At 46.4% G+C, this 19,046-nt stretch overlaps 1 protein-coding gene across 3 annotated transcripts; it reads left to right on the top strand.

The window, feature by feature from the left end:
* The first annotated feature begins 355 nt into the window (after nucleotides 1-355).
* On the top strand, nucleotides 356-18,893 carry plcg1 (phospholipase C, gamma 1). 3 transcript variants are annotated; one of them, XM_029155762.3, is made up of 33 exons: nucleotides 356-622; nucleotides 1,608-1,895; nucleotides 6,743-6,895; nucleotides 7,033-7,126; nucleotides 7,241-7,288; nucleotides 7,650-7,734; nucleotides 7,839-7,922; nucleotides 8,248-8,270; nucleotides 8,362-8,431; nucleotides 8,529-8,630; nucleotides 9,137-9,255; nucleotides 9,645-9,730; nucleotides 10,021-10,141; nucleotides 10,412-10,580; nucleotides 10,720-10,842; nucleotides 11,034-11,135; nucleotides 11,238-11,425; nucleotides 11,556-11,756; nucleotides 11,960-12,079; nucleotides 12,212-12,392; nucleotides 12,489-12,566; nucleotides 12,657-12,760; nucleotides 12,864-12,924; nucleotides 13,084-13,153; nucleotides 13,607-13,758; nucleotides 13,980-14,076; nucleotides 14,166-14,390; nucleotides 14,488-14,636; nucleotides 14,782-14,896; nucleotides 15,198-15,359; nucleotides 15,436-15,524; nucleotides 15,806-16,071; nucleotides 16,153-18,893. In XM_029155762.3, the coding sequence occupies exons 2-33, from the start codon at nucleotides 1,679-1,681 to the stop codon at nucleotides 16,193-16,195; spliced, it is 3,897 nt and encodes a 1,298-aa protein (XP_029011595.1). In that variant the 5' UTR covers nucleotides 356-622; nucleotides 1,608-1,678; the 3' UTR covers nucleotides 16,196-18,893. The 3 variants fall into 3 exon arrangements, with proteins under 3 accessions (XP_029011595.1, XP_029011594.1, XP_029011593.1); XM_029155761.3 differs by having other exon boundaries at nucleotides 12,864-12,957; XM_029155760.3 differs by having other exon boundaries at nucleotides 12,864-12,957; nucleotides 13,081-13,153.
* Nucleotides 18,894-19,046: the final 153 nt, after the last annotated feature.

Genomic DNA, 19,046 nt, shown 5'->3' with positions numbered 1-19,046 from the left:
GTTGGAGCTCAATTTAGGATCAGTCTGCCCCATTATAATATCAGATAGACAGAACAAATGTCAATGAGTTCATCAGCAAGTGGTGAGATGCTCATTTAGCATCTCATTAATATGTGAAGACCAAAGGAAGGATTCAGTCTAAGAACCACTGGCTTATAAACAGGCAAGAGGGAACGTGTGAGCACAAGCAAGGCAACGCTGCTTTTTTTTAGGTTTTGGCTCGTGTCTAATTTACAACCTCAAGAAATGACAGGCACGAGCTTTGGCCGCAATTCAATGCGACAAGCTCCGACTTTTATTGTGAAAAGCAGTAGCGGAAGCGTGTCTCCCGTCTGCGGCAACGCCACCACTGGGGGCAGGCCGCGGGAGGGGGAAGGGCCTGCGCTGGCTGCGTCCGGGAGCACACAAACTTGCGTGTCTTACCGCGGTCCTCGCCGTCTGCCTGCCTCTCTCCACGGACGGGCGGAGGGGAGTAATGCAAACGTCGGGAGCGCCGTGTCGTTTCGTGGCCTAGCGATGATGTAAGCGCGGAAAACATCGTGGAGCCGCGGAGGAGAAGACGGGAGCGCGAGAGCAGCAGCAGCAGCCGTTGGAGATGCGCGGTCGGGCCGTGATTGCGGCGGTAGGTACGGCGCGGAACCCGCGCGGCACCGCGGCCCCGGCGACGCGTTCTTTTCCTCGGGACCGGGAGGCGGAAAGAGACGGCGGAGACGGGCCACGCGCCGCCGCTACCTGCGTGTTTTCGCGGTGGGAAACCCGCCACGGTGCCTGCTTTTCCCGGCGACACGCTCGCGCGCGCCGGCCCCGCGTCCGCGCCGCGAGACGCGCCGGACGTGTCCTGTTGCACGGCTCACGCGGCGCCGCCGTCCGCCACCAGTCGCGTTTCCAGCAACCTGGCGTCTCGTGCGCGCGGGGGGAAACTTTGTCGGTCCTCTTCCAGCAGGTCTGGGGCCTGCGGCTCCTGTTGTTTTTTTCCAAAGCAGTTTAAACCAAATTAAACGTCGCCGCCACCGGGAGCGAAGCTGGAATGACGGGGGGAGAAAGTTCTGCGGTGCCGTTCGCTTTATCGGCGCGTCTTGTCGCGTCGCTGCCGTTTTATTCCGATTATTAATCATAAATGTGCAGCTGCTGGACCTTTAAGGACGTCACAGTCCTGTGAGGTCACCGCATGCATGTTATGAAATGTTCAGATTGTCTTATAGATTTCATACAACCTACTTTTCCCAACCTGCGGACGCTGTGTCCGCTCCTATTAACTTAGAACCGGTGACGCGGCGTCCACATGCTCCGCTGGTTGTAAAGGAATGACAGGAATGTGATTTACGGAGGAAGAAGGTGGGACATAAACGGGTTTGCGTGTTTTAACCTCTGATGCTTAACCACCTGAACTAAACGGGGACAGAAACCATTAAGCCTGTGATTTCTCGCCTCGTGATATTTGTGAATAATTAATCCTGTAAGTTTTAGCGGGTTTAGGCCAAATGTGGAAGTTACGTGAAGCATTAGAGTAATGTGCTCGAACCAAGCGTGCGGGATAATGGGTGTGGGGCAGCAACGCCAGACGTCCCCGGGGAGCTGCTGTTTGACGGGTTCCCCCTCTGCTCTAGGTATCCCTGACGAGGCCTGCGCTGAGCAGATTGTTCTGAGAGGAAGCGGATAACAAACGGGGGAAGTGAACATGGCAGGGACCTCGGCCTTCTTTTCCAACGGCCCCGTTCCGTGGATGGACAACGATACGGAGATGAACACCCTGTACCGGGACCTGGAGCTGGGCACCGTGCTCACGCTCTTTTATTCTAAGAAGTCCCAGCGGCCCGAGAGGAGGACTTTCCAAGTCAAGCTGGAGACCAGGACCATTATTTGGACCCGCGGAACCGACAAGATCGAGGGAGAGAGTAAGTAGCATCAAGGCAGACACAAGCACACAGCGAGCGCGGCGCTGACGGGACTCACACCTGACAAACGGGTCGGTTTACATGCGATAAACATAAAGTTGGTACACAGTGACTTGCAGGAATGGTGTCGTGAACATCTGGACAATTATATAAGAGACGTCCCTTCCAAAATCTCTTATAGGCATTGGTGAAAGCAAATGTCACTATAATGTTAATTGAATGTATTACTGGCATAAGTGCCAGGTTTGTGGAGGACTGTTGGGGCCACTGTTGTTGTTTGTGGTAATGAGAGTCCCATTATGACCTAAATGGAGTTTACAGATGTTTTTAAATAGGCAGAGGTAGTAATTGATTGTTGTATCCGCATTAAGCTTTATTGCAGGAGCTAAGAGACAACATTCAACATATTACTGATTTCAGATGTGATTAATTCCTGAAAGAATTCCCTCTCTTGAAGCAGGGTTTTATCCTTTAACTAATATTCAGACTCAAACGCTCAGTTGGTGGTTTGGGACCATTAGAAAAAGTGGGCGTAATTATTAAAAGAACAAGCAGCCGGTAAATTGAACCACGGTCGTCCCACGGCTGACGACAAGAAGAGAATGTTTTCTGGAAGTCGCCTTCTTTTAGCCTCACAGCGCTGCTGTAATGTACGTACCAGGAAGCTGCCATTCAGGTTAATCTTCAACAAAACACTGTCTGACTGAGGGCACACAGTAGTCTGTGTTTAGTGGTAGGGTGCCTTCTGCACAGCTGCAGTCGCTCCGGATGCTGCAAAAGGAGAGCAGTCACACAAAGATTTTTTTTTTTCTCAACGCAACGGTATCGTCTTCTCCGCGATGAGGGGTTTCATACACATGAGCTCATAGCTGACATTTGATACTGCTGGGGAGGTGGAATTGGCCTAGGAGGCTCATTAATGCACAGAAATAGATTATGGAGCTTTTTACGGGAAGCGTGTGAGCATTTGTGTTTGTTTTGGCCTTGTGTATTTTACCCCCATCGGTGGTCATGAGAGAATAATCGCATCAACCGTCAACATTGGTGAAGCCACCGGTGGCTAAATATAACGTGCTGACACCCAGTTCACCCTCGATCAAAGTCTATTGTTCACCCTTTCTCTGCTTGCAGATTGATTTCTGGTCTCTAGCGATGTTGTCTTTCTCCATCGATGCACGTGTCAACCGCATGCGTGTCCGATTTTGGTTTTTTCGCGTGATCACGTAGCCCTGCTCTGTCTCGAAGGTGCAGGATGTGGGCTCGCGGAGCGATTGGCGAATGTAGGCACGACCTAAATGTGAAGCTTCGTACACTTGAACTCCTCCGTTGTACTTTAGCAGCATTTTCCCCTGGTACCACTGATTACTATGACCAGGTGTGATCAGTCAATCAGCAGCTGGAAAAAAGCCAAGAACACATCTGATAATCAGTCGAATATAAGGAGGGATACCTCTGGCTTAGCCTGATGAGATGATCGCGCATCCATCAGTTAATGGGAAGTCAGACATTACAGTGACAGCGAGCTCACTGACCTACTGATTGAGTCAGACTAAAATGTTTTGGAAATGACTATTTACACACACTGTTATTCTCAAGCTATGATTAAACGTTGGTGCTCTGGAAACAAAGGCCTTCTGTCACAGGTCCTGTGCTTCCACAGGCCTCGCAGAGAAGCTCCAGAGTGGATGTGCTGCCGCTGTAGCTTCTCGGTTGAGAAAAACGCTGCAGGAGTTAATTTCACACATGATCACTTAATATAACAACGTGAACTCAGACTAAACAAGGGTGAGAACAGTTAAAAACATTGAGAAGCAGTGTCATCATCAGTGCCCGCTTGACTCCTCACATATAAACTGTCCCACTGCAACACAATGTATTTACTGTCTTGGTGTGTGTGGGTGCTGAAGTTGAATTGTACTGTACTAAACGGAGTCATTCCATTTGTTCGTTGATTATAATTGGAAGAAACAAAATAATGGAAATTCCTCTCAGTATTATGCAAAACACGTCATTGACCACAAGCTCCAGTCTACGAAGTGATGCTGATTCATCAATACTGAGACGGAGTAAGATCACCTTCATAAAAGGGAACTTAATAGCAGCTCTGTTCCACATCATTGCATTAGGTTTAGCTTGTTGTAGCGCAACATAAGTGTAGCATTGCACAAAGTTACTGAGGTATGAGCTGGTTGGTTTTACGTGTTGAGCACCTTAAACACACTTTAGTGTTGTCGATTCAGCGTCACCGTCTGAATACGGGTCCAGGTTCCTGTTCATGGCGCCAGGTTTCTGGAAGGTCGCATGGCCGTTTTCACTGCCGGCCCAAATTAAGACATGGGTCAATTGAGGAATAAATTAACGGGCAAGAAAACAGATTTTTGCTGCTGTAGGACGAAGTACACACAAACACATGCGGCGTCGTGCAGTAGTTACTTCAGCTTCTTTTGACTCAGAGCTGAAGCCATCTTGCTTTTTGTTTGTTTTACAAACTCAATGTTTTTGGGCGTCCGATGCCAACAGATCAATCTTCAACCCAATCACAGGAATGTGAGGCGTGATCAGGTCTAGACGCCGCGTCTTGTACATTGTTAGTTGTATTGTGAACAACACCTCACTGTGTTATGCAACAAGAGTCACGCTGAACACGCCTGTTTCCAATAGCAGCAAGCAGAAATGTCATCAGCTGGATTGTGGCGTTTTCTTAGAAGTAAACTAAGTCAATGCAGTAGAAATTCCCTGTTAGTTTTCATGTTCACTCTATTAGCCTAATTGTGGCTGCAATTAGCTTCCACATTTCTGTGGAAACTCTTTAACGTAATGCTGACCTGCATTTTCCACAGCTTCTAAAATGCCTTCAAGCCTGAGACATGTTGTTCTTTCTAGTATCTGCCCTGCTATCTTCGTTCAATGCACACTTGGCTGTTGATCAGGGAAGTTATTGCCAATGCGTGTGTTCATTTCAATTGTTTAATCTAGCACACATTTCACTGACAGGTGTCTGGGGAAACAAGTGGCTCTTTCCACTTGCAGGGTGTTGGAAAGGGGAACAGTCCATGTAGCAGCGTGACCGTTATTTGTCAGATGGAAAGTCCTCTGCTTAACTTTATCCAGCGCGATGTCAAAGGAGCTGATACGATCAGCTGACGTGACACGCTCGCACTCTGAAACCTTCACAACTGTACATGAGCCTCTTACTCTATTCTGTGCCCAGTGTTTTCCTGTGTTGTCAGGCTGCAGTTCTCTATTGTTTAATAATCCCATGATGCGTTATGTTTGGTCCCAGCTACAGTCCAAACTCCAAAGGTATTCAATTATCAGTGAAGCAGCTCATTCAGGATCAGTTAAATCATTATAATCATAGTCAAAATAGTTTTCAGACGTGATGGACAACTGTCAACTCTCTGAACTACTAATAATAAATATTAAAGGCTGATTAACTAGAGGTGTGATTTGTCAGACTAAGTATTATTTTACATTTTTCTGTACTGTCCATGTTACAGAAGTAAAATCCCAAATCCAGATACCTGCATTATATGCTTTCTTCTTCTGTGAATATATTATTTTCTTTAGTGAATCCTACATACTTAATTATTCCAGGGTTATTTCAGATGTTTGCTCTGTTGTTGTGTATAAGGATTTATTAAAACATGAAAAATTATGAATCCTCGTGTTTCAGAACCTCACTTTATTGAAGACTCAAAGGAAAAGGTAAGTGATGACCAGAGTTTGTGACTTGTGTGGATGGCAGAACGGGCTTCTGGAGGAAGTGTGGGAGTGTGTTGCAGGATACCTTCTCTCATCTGCTTTGGTCAGGTCGTACCTCCGGCTATCTCTTTATTTCCTGCATCTGTCTGTGGAATGCTCCAAATATTTTGACTCCAGTGATGAAAAGTGTTGTCTAACAGATCGGCCTGTCAAGACTGCCTTGCTCTCAGCGGAAGTCTGCTGGCTTGAACACGTAAACTGTGACATGATTGTGTGTGTGATTAGAGAGTTCGGTGTGGTGAAATTGTGCATGTGGAGACGTGGAAGAGAGCATGCACATGCTCACCTATACGCAAGCACAGATGTGGTGTGTAGGCGACGAAAGCACAGGATGTGTGGCTCAGGGGCAGGAAGGGGAACTGTGTGTGTGCTTGTGTGTCCTTGCTCTTGGTCTTTAACTGGTAATGTAACACAGACAGACCTGTTGAACTCCTTCTCAATTTATTCTTAGTCCTTCTGCAAACTTCTAGATTTTGGTCTGTTTTTAGTGGTGAAAGTGAAATGTTATTGTTGACCTAATGATCGTCTTCATATAAAGGTGACATATATGATAATATCTTTCCAGTGTTCATGTTTAGACATATACCTATATGTGGTTTAGGTTGTGGCCTTAGTTCCACTCTGTGGTTTTAAAGCGCCTGAAAGGCTCAGATGGGCTGTGTGATGGAAGGTTAGCGTTACATTTAACCCAGATATCTCAATTGTGAATATATAATTATGGCTTCACCGGAATTAATGGGAAACACTTTGCGGAGCTTTATTCATGCCACACTTTTATCATTAGCAATCAAAGTACTGATGTTTAGTAGTTACCACATCCTGTTTTTATGCTTAAGAAAATTTGTTTAATATTTGCTCTATTTCACTTTGATCCCCCCTCTTTGAACATTTAAATCAATTAACAGTCGCAAGTGTATGAACATCGACTTGCATGAAACAACTGTGCTGGTCAGTAGATGAATGTAGATAAAGATGTTTTAGGGCATTTATTTAACGTAACTAAACTGTTTAGAGAAAATAGGGACATCTGCATGCTGTAAGTGTATGGAAACGTAACTGTTGCTGAATGTGTCTTTGCCTAGTTGACATTCGGGAGATCAAGGAGATTCGTCCTGGACAGAAGTCGCGGGACTTTGAGCGCTACGTGGAGGACTCTGCCATTCGGCTGGATCACGCTCATTGCTTCGTCATCCTTTACGGCACAGAGTTTCGTCTCAAATCCCTGAGCCTGGCCGGTACGTGCTTACATTTGCACATATTTAGTATTTTTACCCAGCGAACCTCCACACATGATTACAGTCATAAACTGGCCTTCGAGGTATTAGCGGTCTGCAAAGTATAGAGATAATAGGATTTCTTGCATGTTCTGCAGCAACGTCTGATGAGGAGATGTCCATGTGGGTGAAGGGCCTCAACAGGCTTGTGGCTGACACACTGAAGTCACCAACACCACTTCAAATAGAAAGGTACACAACACTCTCAGGATAGTGTGAGGCTGGTATGAACAGATGTCGCTCACACTGTTTTCATTACTTTTAATTAATTATTATTTACATTTGAAATGCCTTCATTTTCCTTAGGTGGCTACGCAAGCAGTTCTACGCTGTGGATCGTGACAGAGAAGACAGGTACGTCGGCTCGCTTTGAAGACAGTGCTGCCGTTTGTGGAGGCTGCGAGGTGTCTGAGAACTGTGTTGGGGTGTAGTGAAGGAACTAACCTCTCAGCCGCACTCTGCAGTCTGTTTCCTGCTGCAGGAAGAGGTGGCAGAGGATGGAGGAGACGCACAGATGTTTGTCTGTTATATCCCTGACGAAAGCACAAGCCTTTGTTACTATTAGGGCATTGTCTTCTCCGGCCAGAATTCCGGGCTGTGTAGTAAAAGTGAATCCCCTCAGTCCAAACGAGCGGCGTTGGAGGGCGTGTGCGCGTTGTCTACCTGCGTATCCATGTTTGTGTTTGATTTTATTTCAACCTGTGCATGTGTGTAGGATATCCTGTAAGGATCTAAAAGGCATGCTGAGCCAGGTCAACTACAGGGTGCCCAACATGAGGTTCCTCCGAGAGAAACTTCCGGTAACCACCTTCCACCTATCACAGACGGTTCCGCTGCTCGGTTCCTTTTCAACGAGATATTGGAGGCTAAGTCATTTCTTTTTCTCTTGTTCGTTACCTAACAGGACTCTGAGATGAGGAACGGAGACGTGTCCTTCAGCCAGTTCGCCCAGCTCTACCGTAGCCTCATGTTCGACGCACAGAAAAATGTAAGTGCAGTCACTTCATGTGTCCACGCGCGGCTCTGTCCCGACACTTCCATCCCCCAGCAGCCCATCTGATGCCCTGCCAAGGCTCCCTTCCTCCCCCATTTGGCTGTTCTCAAAAGGCTGTTGGATCAATATGGACCAGTTAAAAACCCACCAAACCCCTCTGGTGGAGGCTGTTAGGAGCAGGCAGGCTGGGGTCAGATTGAATGGATGACCTCAGTGCTCCTGACATCTATCCACCCTCCGCCCTCAGATGCCAACTACTAAACACACCGAAAGCACCGCGCTTTGATTAATTAACTAAAATGTTCTTTTCGTCTTTCAGATGGAGATTCCATTTTTACAGAGGTAGGTTAAAAACATGCTTCGTACACACCACCAACCTATCTGCAGCGTCATGGGTGTGTGTGTTTATTGAAGCAAATGATTACCCTGTCAGGTTCATCGACAGACCAGATCAGAGGATCTCCCTAGAGGACTTCAAGGGCTTCCTCCTGGAGTCCCAGAAGGTAGCCTCTCTGGCCAAGCCATTGAATATCAGCCTCGTTTGGGGTTTCGCTTCTTTAAAAACACAATACTTACTGGGGCCTTTTAATGTGAATGCAGGAAATGTGGGCTACAGACTCTGACAAGGTTCAGGAGTTTATGTTCAGCTACCTCAAGGACCCTCTGAGGGAAGTTGAGCAGCCTTATTTCCAGCAAGATGAGGTATGCACACTTTCACCGCCTCTCACACTGTTCCCCTACTTTTTCTCAATCGTACCCTTTCGCGGGTCTTTGCTCACTGATGGAAAAATTGAGGTGTTTTTGCTGAAGACCCCAGTGCTGTAGGCGTAGGAGATGCTCAGAAATTGACATGGATAGCCATGTTCTTGGCCTGAAGCGCATCTTCCCACACAAATAGAAAAGTTCTTGACGGTGGTGCTGCCTGGCTGTTCTGCAGAAACTGATGCTTATTGTGGTCGCCGCAGAGCTATGGTTAACTAGAGAAAAGAAGAAGCGGTTGCAGGACAGCTTTCAGGAGTGTCTCACATTAGAATGTTAAATATGTCAGGTACCAGATTTGTCATGCAACTACAGAAAGAGAACTATGCAAGATGCAGAGATAACTGTTGTTGCCCTGCACCGACAAGTCTGTTAAAGGCAAGAATTCAAGGCCAGTCAGTTGAGGGAAGTTTGTACATTTGCATTCAGACGTGTTCTTTCTTACGCAGTTCCTGACGTACTTGTTCTCCAAAGAGAACACCATCTGGGACTCCTCTCTAGACCAAGTGTGTCCAGACAACATGAACAACCCCTTGTCCCACTACTGGATCTCCTCTTCTCACAACACGTAAGCAGGCCTGGGTGGGGGGCATGCATGTTCACATTTAGGTCATCTAGTTGTAATTAGTCCCTGGGAACACTGAGAGCGGGCGCCCTTTAACTAAAGGGGGCTTTTGAACTGACTTCATGCATCAGATAAAAGGGTATTATTTAACAATCATGGCCCAGAAGGAGATCTAAATGTGCATTGTGCAGGAAAATTAGTTTTTCCTCCCATTTAAAAGTGTGTGTGAAAGGCAGTTTAAATGATAAGCTTCTGTTCTAGATAGGAAACAGTACTTTTTCTTTGCTTTACTTAATACTTTGAGTCCAACCAGAGTAGTAGCTTTTTGTGCTGTTCTAATGTGTGTTGTGTTCATAATGTGTGAATCCTACTTGCTTCATTCTCGGTCATAGCTACCTGACAGGAGACCAGTTTTCCAGCGAATCTTCCCTGGAGGCGTACGCTCGCTGTTTGAGGATGGGCTGTCGCTGTATTGAATGTGGGTAAACACAAAGGCTTAGAACCACCACTTGACTCGGGACTTCATAATTACCCGTCTGGACAACTTGTGCCTCATGCTTTTTAATGCAGCTGCCACTCGTACACCCGCTTATAGTCACATAGCAGCACTGTACATCACCTTTGCGCCAGATACCTGTTAAGCAGGTTTCTATAATTAGCACTGAGTTATTTTAAAGTGTCCACACACCTCCGCATTCTGCATTGTTACAGTCAATGTGTATGTATTTTTATATCTACTATATAAATACAATGCTGTGACATTTTCAGTGGACTGCTGGGATGGTCCAGACGCAATGCCGGTCATCTACCACGGCCACACCCTCACAACAAAAATCAAATTTACTGACGTCCTGGCGACCATTAAGGAGCATGCCTTTGTCACGTCAGAGTGAGTTTCCACCAACTGTTCTTTGCTTCAGAGTTTTGAAGGATGATAAGTATAGAACACACACACACACACACACACACACACACACACACACACACACACACACACACATATATATGTGTGTGTGATTAAACAATGTAGACAGGCTACTGTGGTGTCATTAATAATTGCAGAGTGCCATACAATAATACTGATATTATGATCAGTATGATATCATATTGAGTATTATGATGACCACAGATAAAATTTTAAATTGCAACTCTCCCTCAGCTATCCCATCATCCTTTCGATCGAAGACCATTGTAGTATCGTGCAGCAGAGAAATATGGCGACTCAGTTCAAGAAAGTGTTTGCAGACATGCTGCTGACCAAGGCGGTGGACATTGCAGCAGATAGCTTGCCCTCACCCAACCAGCTCAAGAAGAAGATACTCATCAAGGTCAGGAGACACTTAAAGTATTTATTCCTACTAATAGAGAGAAAATACAATTACATTGTGACCTCCTAATAAAAGATCAATGTATAAAGATTCAAGTTCTTTTTCATGTTAGACGTGTTCTGTCCTCTCTTCATTGCAGCATAAAAAGCTTGCAGAAGGTAGCGCCTATGAGGAGGTGTCCACATCCACTCCCTACTCGGAGAACGATATAAGCAACTCCATTAAAAATGGCATCCTCTACTTGGAAGACCCCATTAACCATGTAAGCAGCCTGACTATGTAGGACTGTTCTGGATGCTGCTAAAGGAAGTAGGAAAAGCTTGTTTGTTACGTAGTACATCAGACTATTATTTCTTATTGATATTAGATTTTTCAATGTAATGCAAAAATCTTCCAAATATGAATTCTGGCCCATGTGGTCTGACTTTCTTCATCTAATGTGTCCTCTCCCAGGAGTGGTACCCTCATTTCTTTGTGCTGACCAGCAGTAAGATCTACTACTCTGAAGAGACCTCCAGTAACCAGGGTAATGATGATGATGAGGAGCACAGAGAGGTTAGCACTTAATGCACTTCTAGCAGGAGTAGTGCATACCACACCTTTTGCATTGGTCATTGCAACTTGAGTGATCCCTTTCTTTTCTTTCTAACCTCTCAGGTGCCCAACGGCATGGACCAACATGTGACTGAGAAATGGTTTCATGGGAAGCTGGGTTTGGGGAGAGATGGGCGGCAGATAGCCGAGCGCCTGCTGTCTGACTACTGCTTGGACACGGGAGCTCCTGACGGCTCCTTCCTGGTCAGAGAGAGCGAAACCTTTGTGGGAGACTACACTCTGTCTTTCTGGTATAGTGTGTTTTCTGCACAGTTTTCACACTGACGGTTTGTCTTCCAAATGCAAACACACATAGGAACTGTTTTACAAGTTAATACTCATTTATCTCTACCTGTCTGGCCTCACACACGGCTGTTTCAGGCGTTCTGGGAGGGTGCAGCATTGCCGTATCCACTCCCGCCAGGAAGCAGGCAGCCCCAAGTTCTACCTGACGGACAACTTGATGTTTGAAACCCTCTTTGCCCTCATCACCCACTACCAGCAGGTGGCGCTGCGCTGCAATGAGTTTGAAATGAAGCTGTCAGAACCCGTGCCACAGACCAACGCTCACGAAAGCAAAGAGTGAGTTTTAAGCAGCATAATAATAATAATAATAATAATTAATAATTAATAATAATTAATAATAATAATAATATAATGCACTCATCAAATCAAAGGTTTTACTTTAACATGGTGTTTGTGGCTCACCATCCACTAGAATAATCCAGTGTGAAATGAATAGTTTCATCAGTGCAGCTCTGTTCGGTCTGTCTGTTTTTTCCCAGGTGGTATCATGCCAACCTCTCCAGAAGCCACGCTGAGAACATGTTGATGAGGGCTCCACGTGACGGGGCTTTCCTGGTCAGGAAGAGAACAGAACCAAACTCATACGCCATTTCCTTTAGGTAAGCTCATTAAAAATTTTGTATTGTTTCCTTTTTCCAGGAAATAGTCTGATGTAGTTCCATTTTATTTACATTTCCACCAGTGTCTGTGTATCAGAGTTATTGATATTATGTCACCCCCCCCCCTTTCAGGGCTGAGGGGAAAATAAAGCACTGTCGTGTACAGCAGGAGGGTCAGATGGTGGTGCTGGGTACCTCTGAGTTTGACAGTCTAGTGGATCTCATCAGCTACTATGAAAAGTACCCTCTTTATCGCAAAATGAAGTTGCGCTATCCCATCAATGAGGACACACTGGAGAAGATAGGCACTGCTGTGAGTAGCTGCATTCTGGGCATTAACAACACCTTATTATGTCAATAACGATACGTGTCAGTAAAACCTATTGACACACAATCTGGCGTCCAACAGGAGCCAGACTATGGCTCATTGTACGAGGGCAGGAACCCAGGCTTTTACGTGGAGGCCAACCAAATGCCAACATTGAAGGTGAGTTTCCAGCCTGGACGGGTTCATTTCTCCACCATTACGTCTGTGCATAGTGGACACGGTAAACACGTGGTGTTTTGGACTTTACAGTGCTCGGTGAAAGCCATGTACGAGTACAAAGCCCAGAGAGACGATGAGCTCTCCTTCTCCAAAAACGCCATCATCTCTAACGTTGATAAACAGGAAGGAGGATGGTGAGTTTTTAGATGAACATGAATGTAGTGAGAATGCAGGAGCAATTAAACAAGAAAAACCTAGCATTATGCTTTGGGCTCAACACATTTCTGCTACTCTCAGGTGGAAGGGCGACTGTGCTGGAAAGAAGCAGATGTGGTTTCCTGCAAACTATGTGGAGGAGGTCAGTCCGTCAGCAGCAGAGCCCGACAGACCAGTAAGAATCAAACCCAGTTTGTATTTTTAATGTCAAGCGGACAGGCCCCGTCCCCGACCTGACAGATTAAGGTGTAATAAGGATTTAAAGTACTCAGGTCTTAATCCTTTTTCTTCCTCCAAGCAGGAGATGACAGAAAACAGTCCACTGGGAGATCTGCTGAGAGGAAGTGTTGAGGTTTCTTCCTGTCAGACAAGTGAGTAGCCTCCACTTCCTCCACTTTGTGCTGCACTTGCAGAGCAAGCAGTCGTTTTTCTAAATGGCAGCGTGCTTTTCACATCTTACATGCACATCTGCAATGTTTTCTTTCTTTTTTTAAGTACACTTTTTAAAGCGCTTTTTACTGTCTCTTTTTTACTGTTGCATCCTTTTTGTATTGGCTTTTCTTGTGGCTCTGTATTTGATATTTTATTGACCTCCTCTTGTCCAATCAATACAAACCCATTAGTCCTGGCTCAGGCTTGCAGCCTTTTGTGGCCCCCGCTAACCAAAGCCAGCTTGTTGTGGCCCATTTGGTGGCTCTCTGGCGCCATCTAGTGTCTGTAAAATCTCAACATTTTCCATCACCATGCTCCAAAGTTATGTTTCCACATACTGGCAGAGTAGAATCAGCTGAATTTTAGCATATGCATTTTCTTTGTTGTCTTAGTTGTGCATCCTGATGGGATGGGCAACAGGCCCCATGTTTTCACTTTGGTGCCAAGTAGTGGCTCAGTGCTACATGTGGCTGCCAGCAGCGTCGAGGAAGTCAAGGAATGGGTCGCCAAGATCCGGGAAGTGACCTTGACGTCAGAGGCCAAGGTAAATATCACATGACGGGCAAAAAATGCAGACCGTGACCCAATACAAAAAAGCCTGACAATGTAATTGAGCAGACACACACTCATACAGAAGCTGTTTTTGGATTCAGAAAGAATTTTAATGTCTGTGGCACATTGAATGCTGTGGAAATACAGTTTGGGAAGTTTTATGCATTCCTGTTGGTGCAGTTGATTTCAAAGATGCCTGTTTTGTGTGTTCAGCTCGAAGAAGGGAAGATGATGGAGAGGAGGAAGAAGATTGCACTGGAGTTATCAGAGCTTGTCGTCTACTGTAGACCTGTGCCATTCGATGAAGAAAGTAAGAATCAGGCACAGTCAACAACCACAGCAGTAAAACCTTTCATAGCCAAGTACTGTCCAGCTCACTCTCCCTCTCTCCTCCTGTAGAGATTGGCACAGAGCGAGCCTGTTTCCGGGACATGTCATCCTTCCCTGAGACTAAGGCAGAGAAGTACGTTAACAAGATTAAGGGAAAGCGGTTCCTGCAGTACAATCGCCTACAGCTGTCCAGAATCTACCCTAGAGGACAGAGGCTCGACTCCTCCAACTATGACCCGCTGCCCATGTGGCTCTGCGGCTCTCAACTGGTAGCCCTCAACTTCCAGACAGCAGGTGTCTAATGAATGCCAGGACAGATGATCAGAGTAGACAAACGCTCACACACTGTCATCCAAATCATTCTGACTCGTTTCCCCTCTCGCGTATGCAGATAAGCCTATGCAGATGAACCAGGCCCTGTTCATGCTGAACGGAAGGAGCGGCTACGTCCTTCAACCCCCCATCATGCGGGACGATAACTTTGATCCGTTTGACAGGAACACGCTACGAGGCCTTGATCAAGTCACTCTAAAAATAGAGGTACATACTGTAAATGTGAGGACTGGACTGTGAGTTTGCAGAGGCTCTGAAACTGTGAGGTATCCCCGGGGTAAGAGGGGGGTAGCAGTCAGAGTGGCTGAAATGAGTCTTGTATTAAGCAGATTTTTTTTTTTCTTTCACAAAGGTCTTGGGAGCTCGTCACCTGCCCAAGCACGGACGTGGCATAGTTTGCCCTCTGATAGAGTTCGAGGTTTGCGGAGCCGAGTACGATAATGCTAAGCTAAAAACAGACACGGAAGGTGAGCTGATCTCTTGTTAATCTTGGGTCCCTCTGCCAGTAAAGCACGACCGTGCCAAAACCAGTTAAGGTCTTTCAGGACCGAACTACAAAGCTGTGTGACCATATAAATAGTTCAGGTGTAGTGTATATTTTATAGGTTATGGATGTAGTCATAGGCACCATTTATGAGGTTACTGACTGTAAGACTATAAGTAATTGTTACATTACAGTATGTGTCATCACCAGAACTCTAACAGCAGCAGTGGTGGTTTTGTGAAGTCAGATTCTTGTTTAGCTCCATGTTTTGTTTTCTTCTCCAGCTGATAATGGTTTGAACCCCACATGGCCCCGGAAGCCTTTCCAGTTCACAGTTTACAACTCTGCGTTTGCCTTCCTTCGCTTCGTGGTGTATGAAATTGACATGTTCAATGACCCCAACTTCCTGGCTCAGGCCACATTCCCCATTCACGGTCTTAAGACAGGTATGAACACCGACAGGTTGTTCTGACGTGTCCACTTGATGTTGAGTTACTTATCTCTGTCATGGTGTTGCGTCAGGCTACAGGTCGGTCCCTCTGAAAAACAGCTTCAACGAGGACCTGGAGTTGGCATCTATTTTAGTGCACGTGGACTTAATCAGAGGCAGGGTAAGTCAAAAAGCTTCAAAACTCATATTCAGAAATTATTGAAGACCGCATTTAGAAATGATGGCATCGATCACTGCCAAAATCTGCAGAGTTTCTTGTTGTAGACATGGAAGTGTGCACACCTGACACTTCCATAACACCAACTGTTTTTTTTTTTTTTTTTTTTAAAGTTAATACATATGTTGATGCTTTTATTTGTCGTGGTGCCATGCTTAGATTATACTACAACACAATAAACATTTGAATGCTTGGATCATGTCTGAGTCTCTTGTTGCCCTCAGGATGAAAACGGAGAGGTCTTGAGCCCATTCCTCGCTGCCGGGGCCTCGTCAGTGTCTGCATTGGCCCAAGCAGGGAGGGAGCGTTCAGGAGAGCTGGGCTCCGTGTCGTCGACCTCCTCCAACATGTCTCCTCTGCCACAGTCTCCGGGCCAGGCGATGGCGTACAGGGGGAGGGAGGGCTCCTTTGAGTCGCGCTACCAGTCTCCTCTCGAAGACTTCAGGGTGTCCCAGGAGGCCCTGTTGGACGTGGACACACAGAACAGGAGGTGAGCGTGCGGTTGATTGTCTGGGAGCTTTCCGTGCCTGTGCAGATCTCAGACGTCGTCCTGTCTTTGTCTTTCCCTCAGGTTATTGCGGAGGACCAGAGTGGGCGGAGAGAACCGTGTCTGAGTCCAAGCCAATCAGGAAGCATTTGTGTTGCACCCCCCCCCCCCCCCCCCCCCCCCTGCCCCCACCCCCTCCTCACCTAGTCGCCTCTCCCTGTACCGATGATGTCACTGACTGCTGTGAACACTGTTTCCATGGAAACGCCCACCACCGCTTTGGCCTACATTTCAGGCACCTCTCCCTTCCTCCATTCTTCAAACCCCCCCCCCCCCCCCCCCCCCCCCCCCCCCCTTCGTGCCGCCCACCCTCCTCACCACTCGCCTGACAAGGAGGACAGACTCGGACACAGGATTAGGAGGTGGAGGAGGGGGGGCGTTAACAGGAAGCTGATCGCCGTAGACGGGAAGAAGCAGCGGATGTTCCTGTACAAAAAAAAACATGGACGAACAGTTCCGGCTCTGGACTGGTCTTAGCGGGGCAGGTTGTCCCCTCTTGTTTTTTAGATGTGCACAGCAGCTGATTAGGAGAAGCTGAGAGGAGGGAACGAGAGAGCTCTGAAAGGCATCAGTTTGAAACTGTTTCCCAGTTACATTTTGTTTCTCTCTCTCTCTCTCTGGCATATTTGAGTATATATTTATTCCTGCTGTGCTGTCTGCCAGAGAACAGCAGCAGCCGACCTGCTCTCAAAGAGCTTCTCTCGCCATGTTTTTATTGATTTTAATTATTTAAACCTTTAAGCATTCATAATGTGACGTTTCATTGTTTTTATGTATATGTGTAAAACACGAGGGCTCTCTGCAGCTATTTTTAATGAATCTATCCTCTGTATCTTTGGAGGATACTGTGCGCCTCCAGTCTAACACTCTAATCATGGAGGGATGTGTAATTCTTCTTTTGAAGGCACCTGGAAGAAGTCATAACTTGTTTACGTTGGAAACAGTAGAGGAGAAGGCAGCATCATACATTAATGTCTGTCACTCATGAACAGTCGGGCCTTTTTCAAATTGTTGTTTTTAACTTGCATTCCAAAAAAAAACACACGTCATTCCACCTTCCTGGGTTGTAGGCGCCTCTTACAAGCCAGACCTGTCTCCCGCACTGACAGACTTCAGCACCAATGTCTGGAGGATCCAACTACTCTGTGACTGAGCAGGACCAGAGATGTTTGTTGACGGGTGTGAGATGTTCCACGTACACCGTGCCTGTGTTTACCGGCAGCGGTCAGAGTTGTTCACAGGGCTACACATTTACATACCATCAACGATGCTGGACAATGTCAGATTTTAGAAAAACAAAAGTAGTTTGAGGACCTAAATTATGTAATCCCATTTATAACCACTGTTGACATTGCAATTGTTTCAGTTCTGTCTTATTTAATCGTGGCATTATGGCGATTGGAGCGAGAGCTACAATTAGAACAGCTCAGTCCAGGTTTGTTTTTTTTTTGGATATTTTTGTATTGGCCCCTTTGGTTTAGTGTCTCAGTTTGTTCCCAGTAGCTGTTCTAACTGTCACAGTGCTGTGACCACAGTGAATATTAAAATCCCTCGTTTAATTCACTCCAGGGTTCATCTCCCTGCTCGTGAGCCGAGCATCTTCCTGTGCGTTGGACGCAGGGTCCGGCCCGGCAGGGAGGGTGGCAGTGCCGTGCGAGGTGTGAAGCATCAGGCCACGTTTTTCCCGCTGCCACGCAGAGATAAGGGACCTTTTTCGTGTTTGTGCAGCCATAATCTTGAGCGTCGTGTTTCTTTACACAGACCTGGGAGGATTTGACATAATGTGCGTGTTACGCGTGAAGTTATTAGTGATGAAACGTGCAGCGGTTAAGACGGTGCGTAAACAGCTGGCTGGTGTTTCAACGCCACGCAACTCTTGAGATCCATAAAGGTTTATGAATCTTGGTAATTAATATTCCTCTGGTTGTAAATGTTTGTGCCTTTTAAACGTACAAGGACACCTCTGCGTTGGTGATGGGGGAGCAGTTTGTGCCTGATCGTACCATTTGTTTGTGTGGATAAAGAGGACAGGAGTCTGGCTCTGGGGTGAGCTTGTTTATAACCAATGGTATTTTTTTTTCTAGTTCCTTTTTAAAAAAGCAGTTCTGTCTCTGCTCGTGTGATGATAATGATGTAAACTCAGTATTTTCACTCAGTTGTTTGACCGGTGGGTCGCATCTAAGCCATATGGTATGATTTAAGGTAAAAGCAGGGACGGGGAGGACGCTCGCGTCGTCACTGAAAGTACCCGGCACCACTGAGTTCGCTCCCCAGATTTAATCCCAAAGCTCCTCCATGTGCGTTGTTTCTCTCCTCCAGTGGTCGATGAGTGGACTTTGTGGAGCTCTCCTTCAATGCTGCATTTCTAACGGCTGACTCGTCCGCTAACGTCTGTGCCTCCATCCGTGTACGCGTCACATGGTTCACCTGCCTCCAGCGCGCCCACGCGGGCGCCGGCGCTGCTCTCGGTCTTGACCACTTTTGACTGACGCGTCCCTCGCTCTCCTGCCTGGTCTGTTCAACCTCGTATGGTTGCAAACGCGCCGCTCGGAGGTTTAACACCTGTGTGGGTGTACAGTGCCCGAGTCTTGTTTCGGTTTCACATTTTCTCCCATCTTTTGTTTCTTTGAGACTCATTTACAGTCGCCTTTCTGTAACGTGCCTAAACTTGGAGAGGAAACGTATTCATCTTAATTTTGCCTTTCATATGAAACATATTCAAGCCTGAAAGATAAATAAAATACTTACTACTTTATACAAGTCTATTTTTACTCCTTTTTATTTCAAGCTCCTCAAATGCAATTGCACGTATTTTCTCGTTGCCTTCAGGTGCTGAACCACAGGAAGGAGGTTTCAGTCTCAGACGTGTCAGCAGCCTGAGAGTGGAATGACTAAACCTGTGAAGTGCTAAAACGATT

Source organism: Betta splendens, chromosome 7 (genome assembly GCF_900634795.4).
Source record: "Betta splendens chromosome 7, fBetSpl5.4, whole genome shotgun sequence".
Lineage (NCBI taxonomy): Eukaryota > Metazoa > Chordata > Actinopteri > Anabantiformes > Osphronemidae > Betta > Betta splendens.
Note: the sequence above shows the minus strand (reverse complement) of the source record. Positions and strands in the feature narration are given on the sequence as shown.